Raw genomic sequence first — 16,745 nt, 5'->3', positions numbered from 1 at the left:
CCAGGATTGGACAGGATGTTTCAGGGTGTGGCCCCACCGTGGGCGTGGCCAGGGGCTTTCTCCTCCCCCTCCCCATGTCCTCTCTCTCCTCCCCTGCCAGTCCAGCTTCCTGGGACCTGGAGGGGAGCCTGCCCGCATCTCCCAGCAGGTGGACCTTGGGAATCCTGGACGGGCAGCCAGCCCCTCTCAGGAGGACCCGGCGAGGCTGCTCTGGGCCAAGGTGGAGGTCTTGAAGTTCCATCCCGGAGCACTTGGGACTGGATTTGCACTGACGGCCTCAGGCTGGAAGCCCAGGGTCCCACAGTGTCCCCAGCCCTCCACCACCGCCTTCCTCATGTTCTCGCACCACCTTCGGTGTCCAGGGACTCAGGGCTGGGTCACCAAGGCCCCCAGAGGCCGGGAAGCTGACCCTCAACTGCCCTGTGGAGGGTGACTTTCACTCCCTGGCACTCAGCCACTGGCCAGACACACAGACCCACGGGGACAGAAACAGAACAAACGCTCTCATCCCTGTTTTCTTCCGCGGAAGGTAGAGGCTCCGTTAAATCAGCGCAGGTGCGATGACCTTGTTTTCATATGAGGGCGAGGTCACGAGGCCCGAGGCTCCTCCCTCCCGCTGGCCGCATCCGCTGGACCTCGGAGACCCGCACGAGGGCTGGGGTGGTGGGTGAAGGCCACGGTCACGGTCTGGGGCCACAGCCTGAGCAGCCTGCCTCCATGATATTCTTTTTCTAACTTTAAATGAAATGCCAACATTTAAAAATTTGGAGCCGTGACCTGAAAATACAAATTTCTAGCTTCTAATGAAAACACTAGAGGCTCGGCCAACCTGTCGGCCCTGGGTTAAGCTCACGCCTGGCGCCGATCCAGGTTGGGGGGTCCCCAGGGCCCCCAGGTGCCTCACTCCGTGTCCTCCGTTCCGCATCAGGAGCCTGAGACGCTTGGGACTGTTGACACTCAGCCGCTCCTGGGTGAATCAAATAGGGAAAAACAACTGACTCGATTTCCTTTTTCAGACCTGCGTGCCCTCACGTTTGCAAAGTGGCCCAACTGGGTGCGTCCCCCGCCCCTATCTCCGTGCCATCCGGCCCTCGGTCCGTGGTGCAGGGCCGCGGGCCGGCGGGCTTCGCTGAGCGGCTGCCTCTCCCCGCAGTTCCTGTGCACGGTGATCGCCATTCTCCTGCACTACGTGTACATGAGCACCTTCGCCTGGACCTTCGTGGAGAGCCTGCACATCCACCGCATGCTGACCGAGGTGCGCAACATCGACGCCGGGCCCATGAGGTTCTACTACGTCGTGGGCTGGGGCATCCCAGCCATCGTCACAGGTGAGGATGCGCAGAGCAGCCCCGCCAGGGGGCCCGGGCTGGGGACCGACCGCCACTCGGGGGACCTGCGTGGCACTGCGGATGCAGGAAGCCACGTCAGGTAAACCAGCGCCCCTGGGTGCAGGTGGCGGAGCTCTCTGGCCTCCTCCTGGGCACTCGGCAGAGGAGGGACACCTGCACCCACATCTGCTCCCACGAGTGTCATCATCAGTGAGGGATGCGTCTCCCGTCAGGTGTGAGCTCCTTGAGACCTGGGCCCAGGCCTGTTCAGGGTTTGCCTGTGGCATCTAACAGACAAACGCTCCCTTGTCTGCCCGCTTTGTGGATAGATGGATGGGTGGATGGATAGGTGGTGGATGGATGGATGGAGAGATGGGTGGATGGGTGGGTGGACAGGTGGGTAGGTAGGTAGATGGTTGGATGGAGGGATAAATGGATGGATGGTAGTTGGATGAACGGACGGATGGTGGATGGGTGGGTAGCTGGGTGGGTGGATGGATCGATGGATGAAAGAATGAGTTCATGAGTGAACAGACAGCAGCACTTCTCAGCACGCTTTTCACTAAATATGAGAAGGTCAGATTTGCTTCTTAGGGGAAAGATCCCCTCTTGCGTTCACAAAGGGAGAGCGGCACCCTCTCTCCTCAGCAGTCCCTGAGTTCCAGGGATCCAGACACGAAGTCCGAGGCCAGAGGCAGTGGGAGAAGGGGCAGATGCCGCCCCAGGGCTCTGCCCAGCAGCCACCCTGGTTTCCATGGTAGCATCACCAGCTGGTCTCCTGAGGCCACTCTGCTCCCACCCAGTCTGGGCACCGGGCTGTCCCGTTGTGACTCCTCTCCCTGGGCTCCAAGGGACCCTGAATGACCGTTGTCGCCTCCATCCAGGGCTGCTGAGGGGGGGCAGTGGGAGCCGCCCTCACCGGCAGCCACCTCCTCTTGACCCAAAGACTGAACACAGCAGACACACTACGTCGCGTGTTTCCATGCTGTTTCTGGTCAGCTTGTGAGAGAGGTGCTAATTCAGGTGGTTCCTGAGCCCCAAAGACCAGGAAGAATGGGGGCTGGGAGCAGCTGGTTTCGGGGGTCCCCCCAGTGCCCATCTACTAACCCCCTGAAGCGAGGACCTGGTCGTGCTTGGACACTCATCTTTAATTTCATCTTCAGTCTGCCCAGAGCCTCTATTGTTATTTGGGGTTTTTTTTAATTAGCAAGTTAATCTCAGAAACCAGAACATCGGATTTTATTTACATCAAATTCTATGAAGAGAAACGAGGAAGTCAGGTCAGGATCATTTGCCAATTTGCTTATTTTACAAAAGGAAAAGTTAAAGTTTGCTGTCTGCTCTTCTGTGCCCCAGTAAACTCAGAGTGTGGTTCCTGGTCTATACGTACCCTGTTCCATCTCCACCTGTGTGGTCACCTCGGGCAGCCCCTCCCGACGGGGCTGGATGGAGCAGAGCGTCTCCATGGGACCCTGCATGGGGACAGCCCTTGTCTCAGATGTGGGGCCTGACCCAGCCGGGCCTTTGGGATCCGGGGGGCGTGGGGGATGGGGGCCTGAGGCCACCTCCTCATGTGCTTTCCTTAATCCCCACCAAGTCTCAGTTGCCCAAGAACACGGGAGCATTCGCACACTCCTTCATTTGTTCATTCAGGGCGGGCCTCCTCTGTGCGGGGCTCCGTTCTAGGCCCGGGATCAGAGCAGTGAAGTGAGAACGGCAAAGCCTGTGTCTTCCAGGAGTCGTCCATCCAGGGAAGACAGGCATTAAGTGATGGTGAACGTGACTCTAGGCTCATCCACAGACCCTGCACTGAGGGGTGGGCTCAGAGCCAGGGGACGGGGGAGGATGAGACCTGCTCTCATCTGGGGGTGGGGTAGGGGGCAGGCCGGGAAGGCTTCCTGGAGGAAGCACTCTTTACACTGGAGGGCTCGCAGGAACCAGGCTGCTGTGCTGGGGGGTGTGCCTTCAGGGCTCCGCATGTGCAAGACCTGAGTGGAGGAAGGCTGGTTGGGGACTGACCTGAGGCTGGGCTGGGGCGGAGTGGGGGGTGCCACGTGGTCTGGAGTGTGGCCGTGGCCACGCCACAAAGGGCCTAGGAGGCTGCGGAAATACCCGTGTCCGTCTCCTGAGGGCAGTGGGACGCCATTGCAGGGTTTTGAGCAGTCGGTGGGGAGACTTGATCCTTTAGGGCTTAAGCAAGGGAGTGTGGCCTGTGGAACAGTCCAGGCCAGGTCCGGGGAGGCCACGGCGCGGAGTGGGCTGCTTCTTTGTCCTAAGCAAGGTCTGTGTTGGAGAAGCCACTCCAGACTTCACCTTGACGGTTCTGTAAGGGCAAGTCCTGCTCTAGCTTGTGACATGGTTAGAAACCATGGCTGTGGCTTAGATAACATAGGAAACTCCTCATTTGCCTAGCACCTTGGAGTGGTGAGCCCTTCCTGGGGTATGTGCATGTGCGTATATGTGTGTGTGTGGCGTGTGTGCTCTGTGCACGCACATGAGTGTGGCGTGTGTGGCATGTGCCTGCCCTCAGGTCCTTGTACCTGTGGTCCATGGCCATGTCCTGGCTTCCGTGTGGCCCAGCAATCAGGGCATCCCCATCGTGCTTCGTGGCTGGTCCTGGCGGGTCCCATCACCTCCGTCTTCTGTCTCTCTCCCACCTCCGTCAGCAGCCCTGGCCCAGGTGGGCTCCCCACCTCTGGGGTGAATCCGCGAGCAGGTGGTGGCCATGGTGGGCCTGTGACCGGCACTGAGGGCCTTTGCTGGGAGGGGACCTGGGCCTTTGTCATTTCCCGGCTGTTTATCTCGGGTTCCCCGCCCTACCCTCTGAGCGCCATGCCGGGGGCCCCGGGTCCTGCCTGGGGTCTGGGAACACCCTGTTGTGGCCACCCCCCCATCGGGGTGGCCCTCACTCTTCTCCTCCCTGTTGTCCAGGACTTGCGGTGGGCCTGGACCCCCAGGGCTACGGAAACCCAGACTTCTGCTGGCTGTCCCTTCGTGACACCCTGATCTGGAGCTTTGCGGGGCCCATCGGAACCGTGATCGTCGTGAGTGCCGGGGGCTTCTCAGAACCCCTGATTATCAGGGTCGTGGGAGGGCGGGTGCCCCTTGGGTACGCTGGCTTGAAGGGTGTTTGGGGCCGATGGGTTACCAGCTCCGCTGAGCATCTGGGCAGACAGGAAGGGCTGACCTCACAGTGATAAAGCCTTGTCCTCAGACCTGTGGGTGCTGGGATCTGGTCCAGGTCCGCGTCCACTGTGACGCTGGTCAGCGTCCAGCTCCAGTGGGCTCCTGGGCTCTGAGGCCTCGTCCCAGAGGCACCTCCCGAGATGTGGGCTGAAGACCCTCAGAAGCCTTTGGCTTTTGAAGGTCTCTAGTGACAGTACAATGGAGCGGCCACTGGACTTCGGGTTTCTCTGTTTGGTTTGTTTTCAGGTCAACACAGTCATTTTTGTCCTGTCTGCAAAGGTCTCCTGCCAAAGGAAGCGCCATTATTATGAGAGAAAACGGGTCGTGTAAGTTGTTGCCTAACCCGGCCAGTGGGTGGGACCTGACGTGGGGCCAGCTCCACCCGACACCCCTGCCTGTCCCCATGAAAGTGCCCGTCACCGGGCCCGTCCAGGGCGTCATGGCAGCCACGTCAGTGGGGAATCAACAGGCCGCAGTGGGGAGAGGCCAGCCGTGTCTGGACGTGTCTGGGCTGTGCCGAGCGGAGTCTGGATCTCTCGGGGGAGAGCTGGACATCGTGGAGGAAAGCGAGGGAGGCTGACCACAGGGGGACTGGGGCAGGTGGCCGGCCGGGGTGGCAGCCTGGACCAGGGAGGGAGAGACGTTTAGGATGTAGGACCCACGGGGTTTGTGGTGGAGTCACTGAGGGGAGAGGGGGTAGCAGTGACGCCTGGGTGTCCTCGCCTGGACCGGCAGGAGGAGGGGGATGGTGACAGCCGGGTGCGGGGAGGTGCCAGGGCGCCTGGACACTCCCTGGAGTCAGACAGGGTGGGAGTGGGGGATGGAACTTTCTGGGTTGGTGGTGACAGTGATGCCAACACCACGGGAGTGGAGGAGCTCGCCCAGCGAGAGGGTGCAGCGCGGGAGGATGGGGCCCAACAGAGAGGGAGCCTCCCATGTTTTCAGGTTGGGAGAGAGCAGGGGACCCACAGAAAAGCCTTGCGGGAGGCAGGCAGGGCAGCTTCGGGAGAGCTCAAGCCACGAGAGGGTCAGGGGAGGGGAGGACAAGGGTGTCCACCGGGCCGGGTGGCCCGAGCTGGGGGGCCAGGGAAGGGAGGATGTGTGAGGAGGGGCTGAGGGGCCGCAGAAGGTGCCGGTCCACCCGGCCCACGGGAGAGCAGAGTCTGAAAAGGCCACGAAGGAGCAGAGACCGCGGGCAGGGGACACGGAGTCGCGGTCCAGCCTGCTCCACCGTCGTCCGCTTCCTCCCCGCCCCAGACCTATCTTTCCCAGCCCTTGCCTCACGTTAGCACACGCAGTTCCCTCCAGCACCCCACGACCCCACCAGGGATGCACGTCACCGTCCGTTCCCCTTCGGCTGGGGAGACCGAGGCAGAGAGCAGGAAGCCCTTGCTAGGAGCCTGCACGGCGGGCCTGACACCTTCTCGCCACGCACCTCCTCCGGGTCCACGTACCTTCCGGGCCGTGCACCAGGCCTCCCGGAGTCGCTGTGGGTGCAGCCCGCGTACCAGCCTTGGCTCCTAGTTTCCTACTTACCTGGTTGCTTTTTAACTGCTCCCCACTAAGCTGTCTTTTCCCCTGTGTGAGCCAGGGGCTGCCTCATGGTAGGTGCTTTGAAAGGGTGTGGGAAGGAAAGAGGGTGGGGGGACGCTGCAGCGCGCCCCTGTCCCGCCCCCGCAGTTCCCTCGCGAGGACGGCCTTCTTCCTGCTGCTGCTCATCAGCGCCACCTGGCTTCTGGGGCTGCTGGCCGTGAACAGCGACGCGCTCACCTTCCGCTACCTCTTTGCCGTCTTCGGCTGCTTACAGGTGGGTGGCTGTCAGAGCGACCTGGCGGGGCCCAGGGGTCACCTGTCTGAAATGCCCCAACCCCGAGTGGCCCCGAGAGGGTCCCCGGGGAGATCCTTGACCTGGCGTCCGGGCTGTGTTCTCGCTCTCTGGACACACGGGGCTGCACCGTGGCTGTCCTTCCGGTGTCGGTGCAGTTTGTTAGGGGTTATGGTGAAGCCTCGTGGTCCTGCCACCGAAAAAAAGGCGCCTGTTGCTCCAAAGGCAGCTCTGCCCCGAGCCCTCCCAGGGACCCCCATTCCGTGGCCTCCTGTGTATCTGTCAGGACGCAGTTCTCTGCTCACCCCCTCCCCGGCCAGCATAAATCCCACTGTGTCCCCAGGAGGATGCTGGCCACTTACTGTCCACACCGTGGACCCTGATTAATGATGCAACATTGGGGACCCAGATGGCCCGGGGGCTGGGGCCTGGGAGGGGGTCCTCCAGGCACTGGGCGTGCGGGCTGCCCTGACCAGGCCCCCGACCTGGAGAAATTGGAAGCCCCCGGGGCAGGGAGGCCAGGCGTGGGCCATGGTGGGCGTCTGCGGCCGCAGCGGCCCTGGGCACCGTCAGCTCCACGTGGCTGAGCTATGCTCCGTGCATCCTCCGGGCAGGCAGGTGGGCGGTGAGGCAGCGGCAGGGCCCTGGCTTCTCTACGGGGGCCAAGCCCGGCGCTGACCTGCCCCCTCCTCTGCAGGGCCTCGCGGTCCTCTTGCTCCACTGCGTGTTCAACAGAGAGGTCCGGAAACACCTGAAGGGTGTGCTCGCCGGGAAGAAGCCGTACCCCGACGACTCAGCCACCACGAGGGCCACCCTGCTGACGGTAGGAGGCTCCCGGGGACGCCAGGGCCTGGACCAGCATCAGACACAGCCCCTTGGTCTCGCGTCCCCCACAAAAGGGGGCATCACAGATCTGTCCCCGGAGTGTGGCATCCAGCCTTCCCTGCAGCTCCGGGACGAGCCGAGTCGACGGGGTGGGGTCTGTCCAGCTCACAGCCTCTTCCCCCGCCATGGCCGGCGGGGATCCTGTCTAGAAGCAGGGCCGGTGGGAGCTGCCACCGGGCCGCTGTGCCCTGTTCCCAGCAGGGGCACGGTCAGGGTGCTGCACGGGGGCTTGTGGTGGGGACCGAGCCACCCTCTGCGCCCTGGTGGCCTCTGCTCAGCCGGTAACCAGCCCCCTTCCCCCAGCGCTCCCTCAACTGCAACAACACGTACGGCGAGGAGCCCGACGTGTTCCGCACGGCCCTGGGCGAGTCCACCGCCTCGCTGGACAGCACCATCAGGTCAGGCTGGGCCGGCGCCCCTGCTGTGGCCGTGGGGGGGAAGCTCTCCGAGCAAACGTGGGCCTTGCCGCCTCCGCCCCGAGCTATGTGCCCTGCTGTTTGAGTCCACGTGTGTTTATCCGTGTGCTCCGGGAGTCTCGTGGCAGAGAACCTTCCAGAGCCCAGTGTGGCTGCCCTGGCACACGCAGAAGGCGCTGGGTGATGGCGGGGGGCCGGTCATGCATCCCCCAGAGCAACAATGCTGAGCCCACTCACCTCTACTCTCTCCAGGGACAAAGGGGGCCAGAAGCTCAGCGTGTCCTCTGGGCCGGCGCGGGGCGGCCACGGGGAGCCAGACGCGTCCTTTGTACCCAGGAGCACCAAGAAGCCCCATGGTACGTGTCCCCTGGGGCGCGGTCTCCCGTCAGCCTGCGCGTCTCCCTCCCGGGGGTCATGGCGAGAGCTTCCTGCTGGCTCTCGGCTGCCCCGTGGGCCCCTCAGTCACCGGAGAACGTACAGCCTTGAAGAGGTGGCCACCGTACACTGGGAGGGTCAGCGGGCACCCAGTGCCCTCCCGTGCCCGGGCCCAGGTGGCTCCAGTCTGCAGGAAGCACCCCGCCCCCCACCTGAGCCCTGTCCCTCCCACCTGCCCTGCAGGCCACGACTCGGACTCGGACAGCGAGCTGTCCCTGGATGAGCAGAGCAGCTCTTACGCTTCCTCACGCTCCTCCGACAGCGAGGACGACGGGGTCGCGGCTGAGGACAGATGGGACCCGGCCCAGGGCCCCGTGCACAGCACCCCCAAAGGTAAGTGAGCCCGCTGGCTGCAGAGCGGCCCTCAGCCGTGGCCGCCTGCCCCTGGGACGGGGCTGCGGCGGCAGGAAGGACAGCCCCCAGCTCACCGTCCGCAGAGCACAGGTGACGTCTCGGGCGTCTCTGTGGGATCCTCACGGCCAGGACTGCGTGAAGCTAACCCCACTGCTGCAGGGAGCACAACACTCCCGGGTGTGGGGATGGGGGGCGGGGCTTGAGGCTGGGATCCCACCCCAGGACCTTCCCTCTCAGCCTCGGTGTCCCCACCTGGATGGCGCGGCCCTGCCAGGCCTGCGGGTCGGGGACCGTGGGTCAGCACCACTGGGGACACGCCCCCGCTGAGCCGAGCAGGCAGCCGCCCTGCATGTTGAGGGTCCATCTTGTGCCTCAGTGGACTCTGTGGCCAACCACGTCCCAGCCGGCTGGCCTGATGAGAGCCTGGCCGGGAGCGACAGTGAGGGGCCGGTCGAGCAGCCCCGCCTGAAGGTGGAGACCAAGGTCAGCGTGGAGCTGCACCTGGACGAGCAGGGCAACCACTGCAGCGAGCGCATCCCGGCCCGGGAGAGTGGGGACCCCAGGCCCGCGGCCGCACCGCCCAGCCAGCTCCCCGAGCAGAGAAAAGGTGCTGAGGGCCCACTGTCCCTGGAGCTGGTCCTGGGGGAGGCAGGCCCAGGCACGGGGTTCGGGGGTGGGGTCCGTGGGGCATGGGGGTGGTGCCCAGCGGGGCAGGGGTGAGACCCGAGGGGGAGAGGAGTGGCCGAGAGCTCAGCTCTGCATGACAGTCCCTCCCCGAGTCCACTGCATCCAGCAGAGGCAGCCTGATCGTGACCTTCTCGATCCCCCCGACGCCCCCCCCGCAGGCATCTTGAAAAACAAAGTCACCTACCCGCCGCCGCTGACGGAGAAGATGCTGAAGTCGCGGCTGCGAGAGAAGTTGGCCGAGCGTGAGCAGAGCCCCGCGTCCTCGCGGCCGTCCTCCCTGGCCTCCAGCGACGGTGTCCGCGCCCCCGACAGCGCCGTCCCCGCCAAGACGCTGCACCGGGAGCCAGGGCGCGAGCACCTCAACGGGGTGGCCATGAACGTGTGGGCCGGGAGCGCCCAGGCCCACGGCTCCGGCTCCGAGTGAGTAGCCTGGGCCGTGGCGGGAGGGACGGCGGGGGTGGTCCCCCGTCTGGAGGACAGGCCCCGAGCACAGAGGCGTGCCCAGGCAGAGGCCCGGGGGCTGCGGTGGGCTTCCACCCGGGAGAGGGCCCCTGCTTGGGATCAGGAGGCCGGAGGTGCAGCAGACGCCCGTCAAGGCCCTGTGTCCCGTCCAGCCCTAAAGCTCTAGGACTTGAGACCATGTGGGACCAAACGTTTTATGAGCAGTTTCCTTGGCCCAGGGTCATTACTGCCCCATTTTGTGGTTAAGGAGACTGAGGCTGGGGCGGGGTGGGGGTGGGGGCGCCTGGCCGCAGAGTCGCGGAGCTGGGATCCCGCTCCAGACGTCCCAGGGAGGTGGGGAGAATGGGAGCCGGGTCTTCTAGAACGACCTTCCTAGAACTTAGAGACTGACTCGGCTTGCTAGCCTTGGTGCTCTGGGCGCCGTCCGAGGCCAGCCCTGGGGAGGACGCTCAGATGGGCCTGGGTCTCCGGGTGGCCCTGGCCGTCGGGGGTACAGGTTGATTGTCCCCTCCCCTGCCTGCCAGTTGTCGCTGTGTCCACACATGAGCTTGCCCTCCGTGGAGCCTCCGGGCACCCCGTCCCGAGTGGGGGGGTTCTGCCCCATGCCCCCTGAGTGGGGGTCTGCCCCTGCACAACCTCGGACCCAGCCCAGCTGCTGGCTTCACGGGGGGCAGGGGCCGTCCTCGCTGACCCTCCGCCTGCCTGACGGCTTCTTCCCACGCACAGAGGCAGTAACGAAACTTCACTTTGAACCATCAGGAAACCATGAAGACAAGCCCATCACCTCCGCCCAGGCCTCTGTGCTGTGTCGTCGTGCTCCTGGACCTTGGAGCCCGGGGGGGTTCCCTGCCCTGTCAGTGAAGCAGGCCCTGGTGGCGGGGGCCCCATGGGGCTGCAGTGGTAGCCCCGTGACTGGCATGACTGAAGGTCCAGACACAAAGCGCTGAGCTGCCCCAGAGGCTCAGGGCCCCTTAGACCCGTGACAAGTGCCAAAGGCCACAGGCACGGGAGGCGTGGACTCCCGGGCCGGCACAGCTCAACCCTCGGACTGCGGACAGAGCCAAAACCGTGCGCTGGCCTGGCCGGGACAGGGCCCAGCAGGAGAGCTGGCCTTGAGAGGAGCCGCTGGGCCGGCTGGCCAGGACTCAGGGCCGCAGGCAGCTCCCTGCAGTGCAGGCCCGGGGCCAGCAGCTCCACAGCCCTCTGCAAAGGCAGCCCTTGTCTTAAAGCAGATCGCTTTCCTTTGTTGCAAAGGTGTAGATACTTCTGTATATTTGTATGGAACTTTGAAAAGGCAAAAACCTCTGTATATTTCGCAGTTGTACTGACTCTGTCCATACTGGGAGATCCGTGGGATGATCTCTCCCTCTTTCTGACGTCAGGAAGATTGCACAGCCAGCCTGGAGTCTGGCACGCATCCAGCAACTGGTGTCCCAGCAAAGCAGAGGCGGGTAGTGTGTAGGGACTGCTGCTGGACAGAGGTTCCGGTTCTGCTTCCAGCCCAGAGGCAGGAGTCCGTGGGCATCACACGTGGCCGCCTGGATGTGCAGCACATTTGCATTTGCGATGCTTGCCCTCAGCTCCCATCTGCCTGGACGGGTGTGGCTCCGAGACAGGGCCATCTGGGGCTGGACCAGGAGCTCTGCTGAGTGAGTGTGGGATGCAAGTGCACGCGGCCGCGACCGACACACTGGTCATCCCTTGCCCCCTTCGCTGGGGTGGGCCCCACTCTGAGCCCCGCGGGGCCTCCCTGGCCCCCTTCCCGGTCAGCGGTACTGCAGGTGGGGAATTCCTTTGTTCCTCTGCTCCTGTTCTCGGCGGGACTGTAAAATGTTCACACGTTCCTGATTCAGACGGAGGTATGAGGTCTTCCAGGATGTCACATTCCTTCCTGCCAATTTTCTAGCTCTTTTAGAGTCCGAGGAGCTCCAGGCAGGCGGGGGTCTCACCCCCAGAGTCTGACCAATTACTTCATTTTGCTTCAAATGGCCAATTGTGAGAAGGGACAAAGCCTCAGCACACTGTTCAATAGTTACCAAGCTGTTTTTTGGAAACTCACACCAAGGACCGGCTGTGACTCCCTCTGTGGGCAGTCGGCACAGCGTGGCCTGAGGGGCTGTGGAACGGGGCCCAGAATTACTCAGACACGTCTTATTTCAGTGTTTCTTTTGTTCCTCAGTCGGATGCCCAAATAAATGGTCAGCACAGCTGCCTCCAAATACGAGAAACCATAAAATATGATGAAAATCAAGTAAAGTGCAAAGATGTCCATACTGTATTATTTTGATGAAAATGCGAGTATTGTTAGTGGCTGAGAGGAAAACATACCTGATACTCAGGTCTAAGACCACAGGCTTCATACAGAAATGAAATGAGACCCCAAAGCCCTCACACTTGAATGAATTATAAATGTGCCTTAGCAGGGAAGTGGCCTTTTCAAGATACGAAAGAATAGTACCTTCAAATGTTTACCATTAAGGAGACATTTTCTAAGTAAAAAAAAAAAGTGGAAATATTTTTTAGTCTGAACACTTCACTTTCGTATTGTCCCATAGTCTTCTGCAACTGGACTTTGTCCCTTGAGATGTATTTAGTTTTTTCATTTGATCAGAACTGTTAACCAAAAAAACAACTGTCAGTTTTATTAAGACAGGAAAAATGTAAACCTATTTTTGTGACTTAAGACTTTATGAGAGATAAGACACTGGAGGTTTTTTTAAACAAATGTGTATTTATTAATGTTCAGAACACTGGAATTGCAACACAAATGAGGAAAGAGTCTACAATAAATTAAGATTTTTTTGAATTTGTACTTTTGCTGTCTGGTTTTCCCCCCCACTCCTGCATCCCTGTTGCCGCCCCTTCCTAAGGCAGCCCTGGAAAAGGGACCATGTACAGGATGCCGACAAGCCCGGGGAGCAGGACCCATTCTGGAACCTTCTATCCATTTCCTGCTCATCCAGACTCTTGCACCTCGCACTTCAAAATTTTTTCCTGCACCAATCTCTCCTGTCCTTCTGGGACGCCAGTGAACACAACTGGTTCCTGAGGCTTTGTTAATCTGTTTTCACTCTTTTTTTCTCTCTGTTCTTCAGGTTAGATCATTTCTAGTGATCAACTTTCAGGTTCACTGATTCTTTCCTCTATCATCTCCATTCTGCTGTTGAGCCTGTCCAGTGATTTTTTTTTTTTTAAATACTGTAATTTTAAGTTCTAAAATTTCCATTTGGTTCCTTTTTATTAATTTTATTTCTCTACTGAAGACTTCGAGTTTTCTGTGAATTTCGTGTTTACCTCACAGAGCATGATGATAACAGGAGCTTTAAATTCTCTGGTAATTTGGCATCTGGGTCATCTTGGGGCCGCAAATCTGTCTTCTTTTCTCTCTGTGTTTCCTGGTTCCTTGTGTGTTAGCTAATTTCAAACTGAATCCTTGATTGACATTTTTGAATGTTACGTCATGAGCCTCAGGGACCTGTTAAAATGTGCTGGCAGATGTCAGTTGTTTGTTTTAGAAGGCGGCCAACCCCATTAGGTTCAGACCACAAGTTCTGTCTCCTTCTGTGGCTGTGACTTCGCTGTGCTGCCTTGGGTCCACTCTGTACACCTGCCACTCAGTCAGTCTAGGACTTGGGCTGGTTTATGTCCGTTCTGCCCTCAGAGCCTTTCGTATGCTGCTTTGGGTCTGTTCCAGCTCAGGGTGAGCCAGTGCCTGTCAGCATATGCGGAAAGCGAGGGGTCCACTCCGCCAGCGCCGCCTCCTCTCTGGGATTTTGCCTCACACGCTGTTGCCCCTGGCACCCCTTTTCTTGGTTCCTCTATGCAAAAAGATGGGTTTCTTCCAGGGGTCTAGCTGCCTGCACTGCCTCACTTCCACCCACCTGGGGCTACCTTTGGGGAGAATCAGCAGGAGCAAAGAGAAGACAGTGGGAGGGGCTCCCACACACTCCTCAGCCCGCAGGGCTCCCCCTTCCCAGGCCTCTCTTGGAGTCCTTGCCCCAGCGCTGGCCACACAGCTCCAGAGGTTGGGGCCACGCTTAGGTCAAGCCTGGGAGAAAAAAAGAGGAAAACCGCCCATGAACGCCCCACCCCCAAAGGCCACTCTCAGGTTCTGCCCCCTCCCCTGCCCCCGCTAACATTCACCTGCCAAGAGCGCCTGGTCATGGACGTGATAGAATACCACCACCTCAAGCCAGAAGTGCTGCTTAAGGCGGGGGACACATGTGAGGAGAGCAGCCCCCCGCTGAAGGGAGCAGGTGCGTCCGCTGGGCCTCGGCGGCCTCCCGTGGACATAAATAATTGCACTCCATACCAACCTAGCCAAGGCCACTCCGGGACCCGCGGGATCGAGACAGAAACACAGACGTGAACGCTGAACCTCTGAATGCCGTCCAGGCCACAAAAACGTCCAAGCCTCCCCCGTCCCAGCTGTAAGAGTAAGCGCTCCCTCACATCGCGGCTGTAGCCTCACTCCAGGCTCCCTCCCTGTAGACACTGGGGGTGCAGGGAGGTCCGGGGCTTGCGAAGGCTTCCCGGGAAATGGGCAACCAAGGCAGCTGGAGCCCGGGAATGTGGGCAGAAGACAGGCCCCAGGGGTTGACGCCAACCCCAGCCCCTCTGCACTCCCCACCTGGAAGTGCAGCCCTGGAGTCTGGGAGAGGCCCAGTGGTGTGCCCTGGCCAACAGCTACACCTGAGTCTCTGAGGCATTGCCCAGAGGCCTCCCAGAGTCGCTCAGCTGTGCCCCCAGAGAGAAGGCGGTACTGCAGCCCGGAGGCTGCCGTGGGCGCAGCCCAGGTGAGGCCTGGTGACCAGGGGCAGCGGCAGGCTTGTGCTCCCTCCTCCCGCCTCCACTGGCCAACCTGGCTGGAGGCCTGGCGTCGGGCTGGCAGGACGCGAAGAGCCGTCCAGAGGCCAGAAGGGCGGGCTCCGCTCTGCTGGCTTGTGTCCATGCCGACTGCCTCCACCCGCCCCTCCTCCCACTGGGGCGGCTCCCCAGACGGGGCCACAGCTCAGCCCTCGGTTCCGCGCAAGAGCCCCAGACCCAGGGCAGTGGGTCCCGGGAAACCTGAGTCCAGGGAGGCTCCACACTGCCCTGGGAGCTGGCAGAACAAAGGCGGTGTCTCAGCCCCGGCTTCCATGCTGGGCTGGGTGTCCCCAGGGGCACTGCTGTCCCGTCCGGTCCCCTCTGCCCAGCACGACGTGGAAAGCACCTGCCGGGCTGTGGTCAGCCTCCCGGCTGGGTCAGGGCAACACCTCCCTGGGCCAGCCCCGCTGGAGCAGCCGCCCAGCCCTCCACCTCCAGCCTACAGGGCCTACGTCTTCATCTGGATCACAGAGACGGTCTTGGAAGCCCCTTGGCGGGGGTGGGAAGTGCCTGCATGTCTGCTCCAGCCCACGCCCCGCCCTGGGGACGCGCCCTGCTGGGTGGGGCCTTGGCTAGGAGGGAGCCAGGGGGGTGCCCAGAAACAGGAGGAGGGGGAATGGGAGGGGCTCCAGCTCTGCCTGGAGGGAGGACGCTGAGTGCCCCAGGGCAGGGCGGGGCCGGGACCCTCAGTCCCTACAGAGCTGTGTCCTCCTCCCCACAGGGCTTGCCCACTTCCCGGGTCACAGCCCAGATCCAGCCCCCTGCCCCTCACCGGCCCTCACCGGCCCCCACCGGCCCCCACCGCAGAGTGGGCATCTGTGCCGCCGAAGGACTGGGCACTGCTGAGCCGGGGTTGGGGGGAGCGGTGGGCGCAGCTCTCGGTCACCCTGACGCAGGGTCACACTCAGCTGGCTGTAGGGCCCAGCCCACCGCGTGCCCCTGCCCCAGGCCGGCAGGGCCGCAGTGCCAGGCTTGAGGCTGGTCCCCCCGGCAGGCGGCAGCCCCTGCGCAGACCCGGGGCAAGTCCCAAGCGTGGTGTCCGTTCCCGGACTCCCGTCCTCCTCCCTCGGCCCCAGGTGGCAGAGCCTGGCTGTGCAGGAGGGCGACCACTCAGTGCTCGAGAATGGTCCATCTCGACCCGCTAGAGAACCAAGGGCATCTTGGACCCCCTTCTCGTCCAAACCTCCACAACCCACCTGGTCCTCTCCTGTCCCCTCCCATCTGTACCTCACACCAGCCAGAGAGATCCTTTGCTCAAAACCCTCTCCAGGCCTCCCCTCCTGTCCAGAAGGAAGCCCTGTCCTCACTGTGGCCGCAGGCCCTGCACATTCTGGAGCCCAGGTGCCCGTCACCCACTTCAAGCCCCTCCCTTGTGTGACCTTCCTGGGGGCAGGAGCTCCGTCCTGCGTGACTTGACCCAGGGCTGGCCCTGCAGCTCTGCCCCTCAGCACAAGGGGCTTCTGAGCCTTGGGGGGCCACGTGACCCCCCCCGAGTTGCTCCCCATCAGCATAGCACCTGGAAGAACATGCCGCACTGCCTCTGCTCTAGAACCTTCTAACCCACAGGAGACGGGAGCCACACTTCTAGCCTCCACAGGAGCCTGGCTTGGAGCACAAGCAAGGGCTGAGTCTGAGGTCAGTGAGAGGGAGAGCCTGAGGCTCGTCCATCCTGGCACCGGAGCAGGTGGCTGGGCCCCTGAGCAGAGCACCAGGGACCCTGGGGCCCACCGGGAGCCGGGACAGGGCACTAACCCGCGCCAAGGCAGGGAAGCTGGAGGCACTGGGGCACGCAGAAGTGTGCCCTTCGAGGAAGAGCCAACCCCCACCTGACCGCGCCCCAGGGAAGGCCTGGTGGAGCGTCTCCAAACCTCCCACCTCCAAGTCCTGCGGTGGCTCCCCAGGGGGCCTTTCAACTGCCCACGGCAGGACGACGGCCACCCACGATGCCCCCGGCCAAAGCCAGCTCCAAAGGTGCTCTCATCTGCCACTCAGCGCTGCACAAAACACGCACGTGCTCTATGGTGTGTGTTTGTGTCCCGAAGGGCACAGGTTGAAACCCTAGCCCTGATGTGGTGGCAGCCATTGGGTCTTTTTTTTTTTTGCGGTACGCGGGCCTCTCACTGTTGTGGCCTCTCCCGTTGCGAAGCACAGGCTCCGGACGCGCAGGCTCAGCGGCCATGGCTCACGGGCCCAGCCGCTCCGCGGCACGTGGGATCTTCCCGGACTGAGGCACGAACCCGCGTCGCCTGCATCGGCAGGCGGACTCCCAACCACTGCGCCACCAGGGAAGCCCGCCATTGG

General features: G+C 62.1%; 1 protein-coding gene across 1 annotated transcript in view; it reads left to right on the top strand.

Annotated features, from left to right (window-relative positions):
- Positions 1-10,329, top strand: part of CELSR1 (cadherin EGF LAG seven-pass G-type receptor 1) — a gene marked incomplete at both ends in the record, with an annotated part of 147,250 nt that extends 136,921 nt beyond the window's left edge. The window contains 11 exons of the mRNA XM_082851040.1: positions 1,154-1,328; positions 4,260-4,372; positions 4,761-4,840; positions 6,195-6,321; positions 7,037-7,162; positions 7,528-7,622; positions 7,893-7,996; positions 8,259-8,408; positions 8,806-9,036; positions 9,275-9,536; positions 10,305-10,329. Coding sequence (XP_082707166.1) covers positions 1,154-1,328; positions 4,260-4,372; positions 4,761-4,840; positions 6,195-6,321; positions 7,037-7,162; positions 7,528-7,622; positions 7,893-7,996; positions 8,259-8,408; positions 8,806-9,036; positions 9,275-9,536; positions 10,305-10,329 — 1,488 coding nt within the window. The remainder of the gene's footprint in view (positions 1-1,153; positions 1,329-4,259; positions 4,373-4,760; positions 4,841-6,194; positions 6,322-7,036; positions 7,163-7,527; positions 7,623-7,892; positions 7,997-8,258; positions 8,409-8,805; positions 9,037-9,274; positions 9,537-10,304) is intronic.
- Between the last annotated feature and the right edge of the window lie 6,416 nt (positions 10,330-16,745).

This window comes from Leucopleurus acutus, assembly GCF_964270905.1.
Source record: "Leucopleurus acutus genome assembly, chromosome: 11".
NCBI classification, from domain to species: Eukaryota; Metazoa; Chordata; class Mammalia; order Artiodactyla; family Delphinidae; genus Leucopleurus; species Leucopleurus acutus.
The sequence above is the reverse complement of the archived record's forward strand: the minus strand, read 5'-3'. Positions and strand labels throughout refer to the sequence as shown.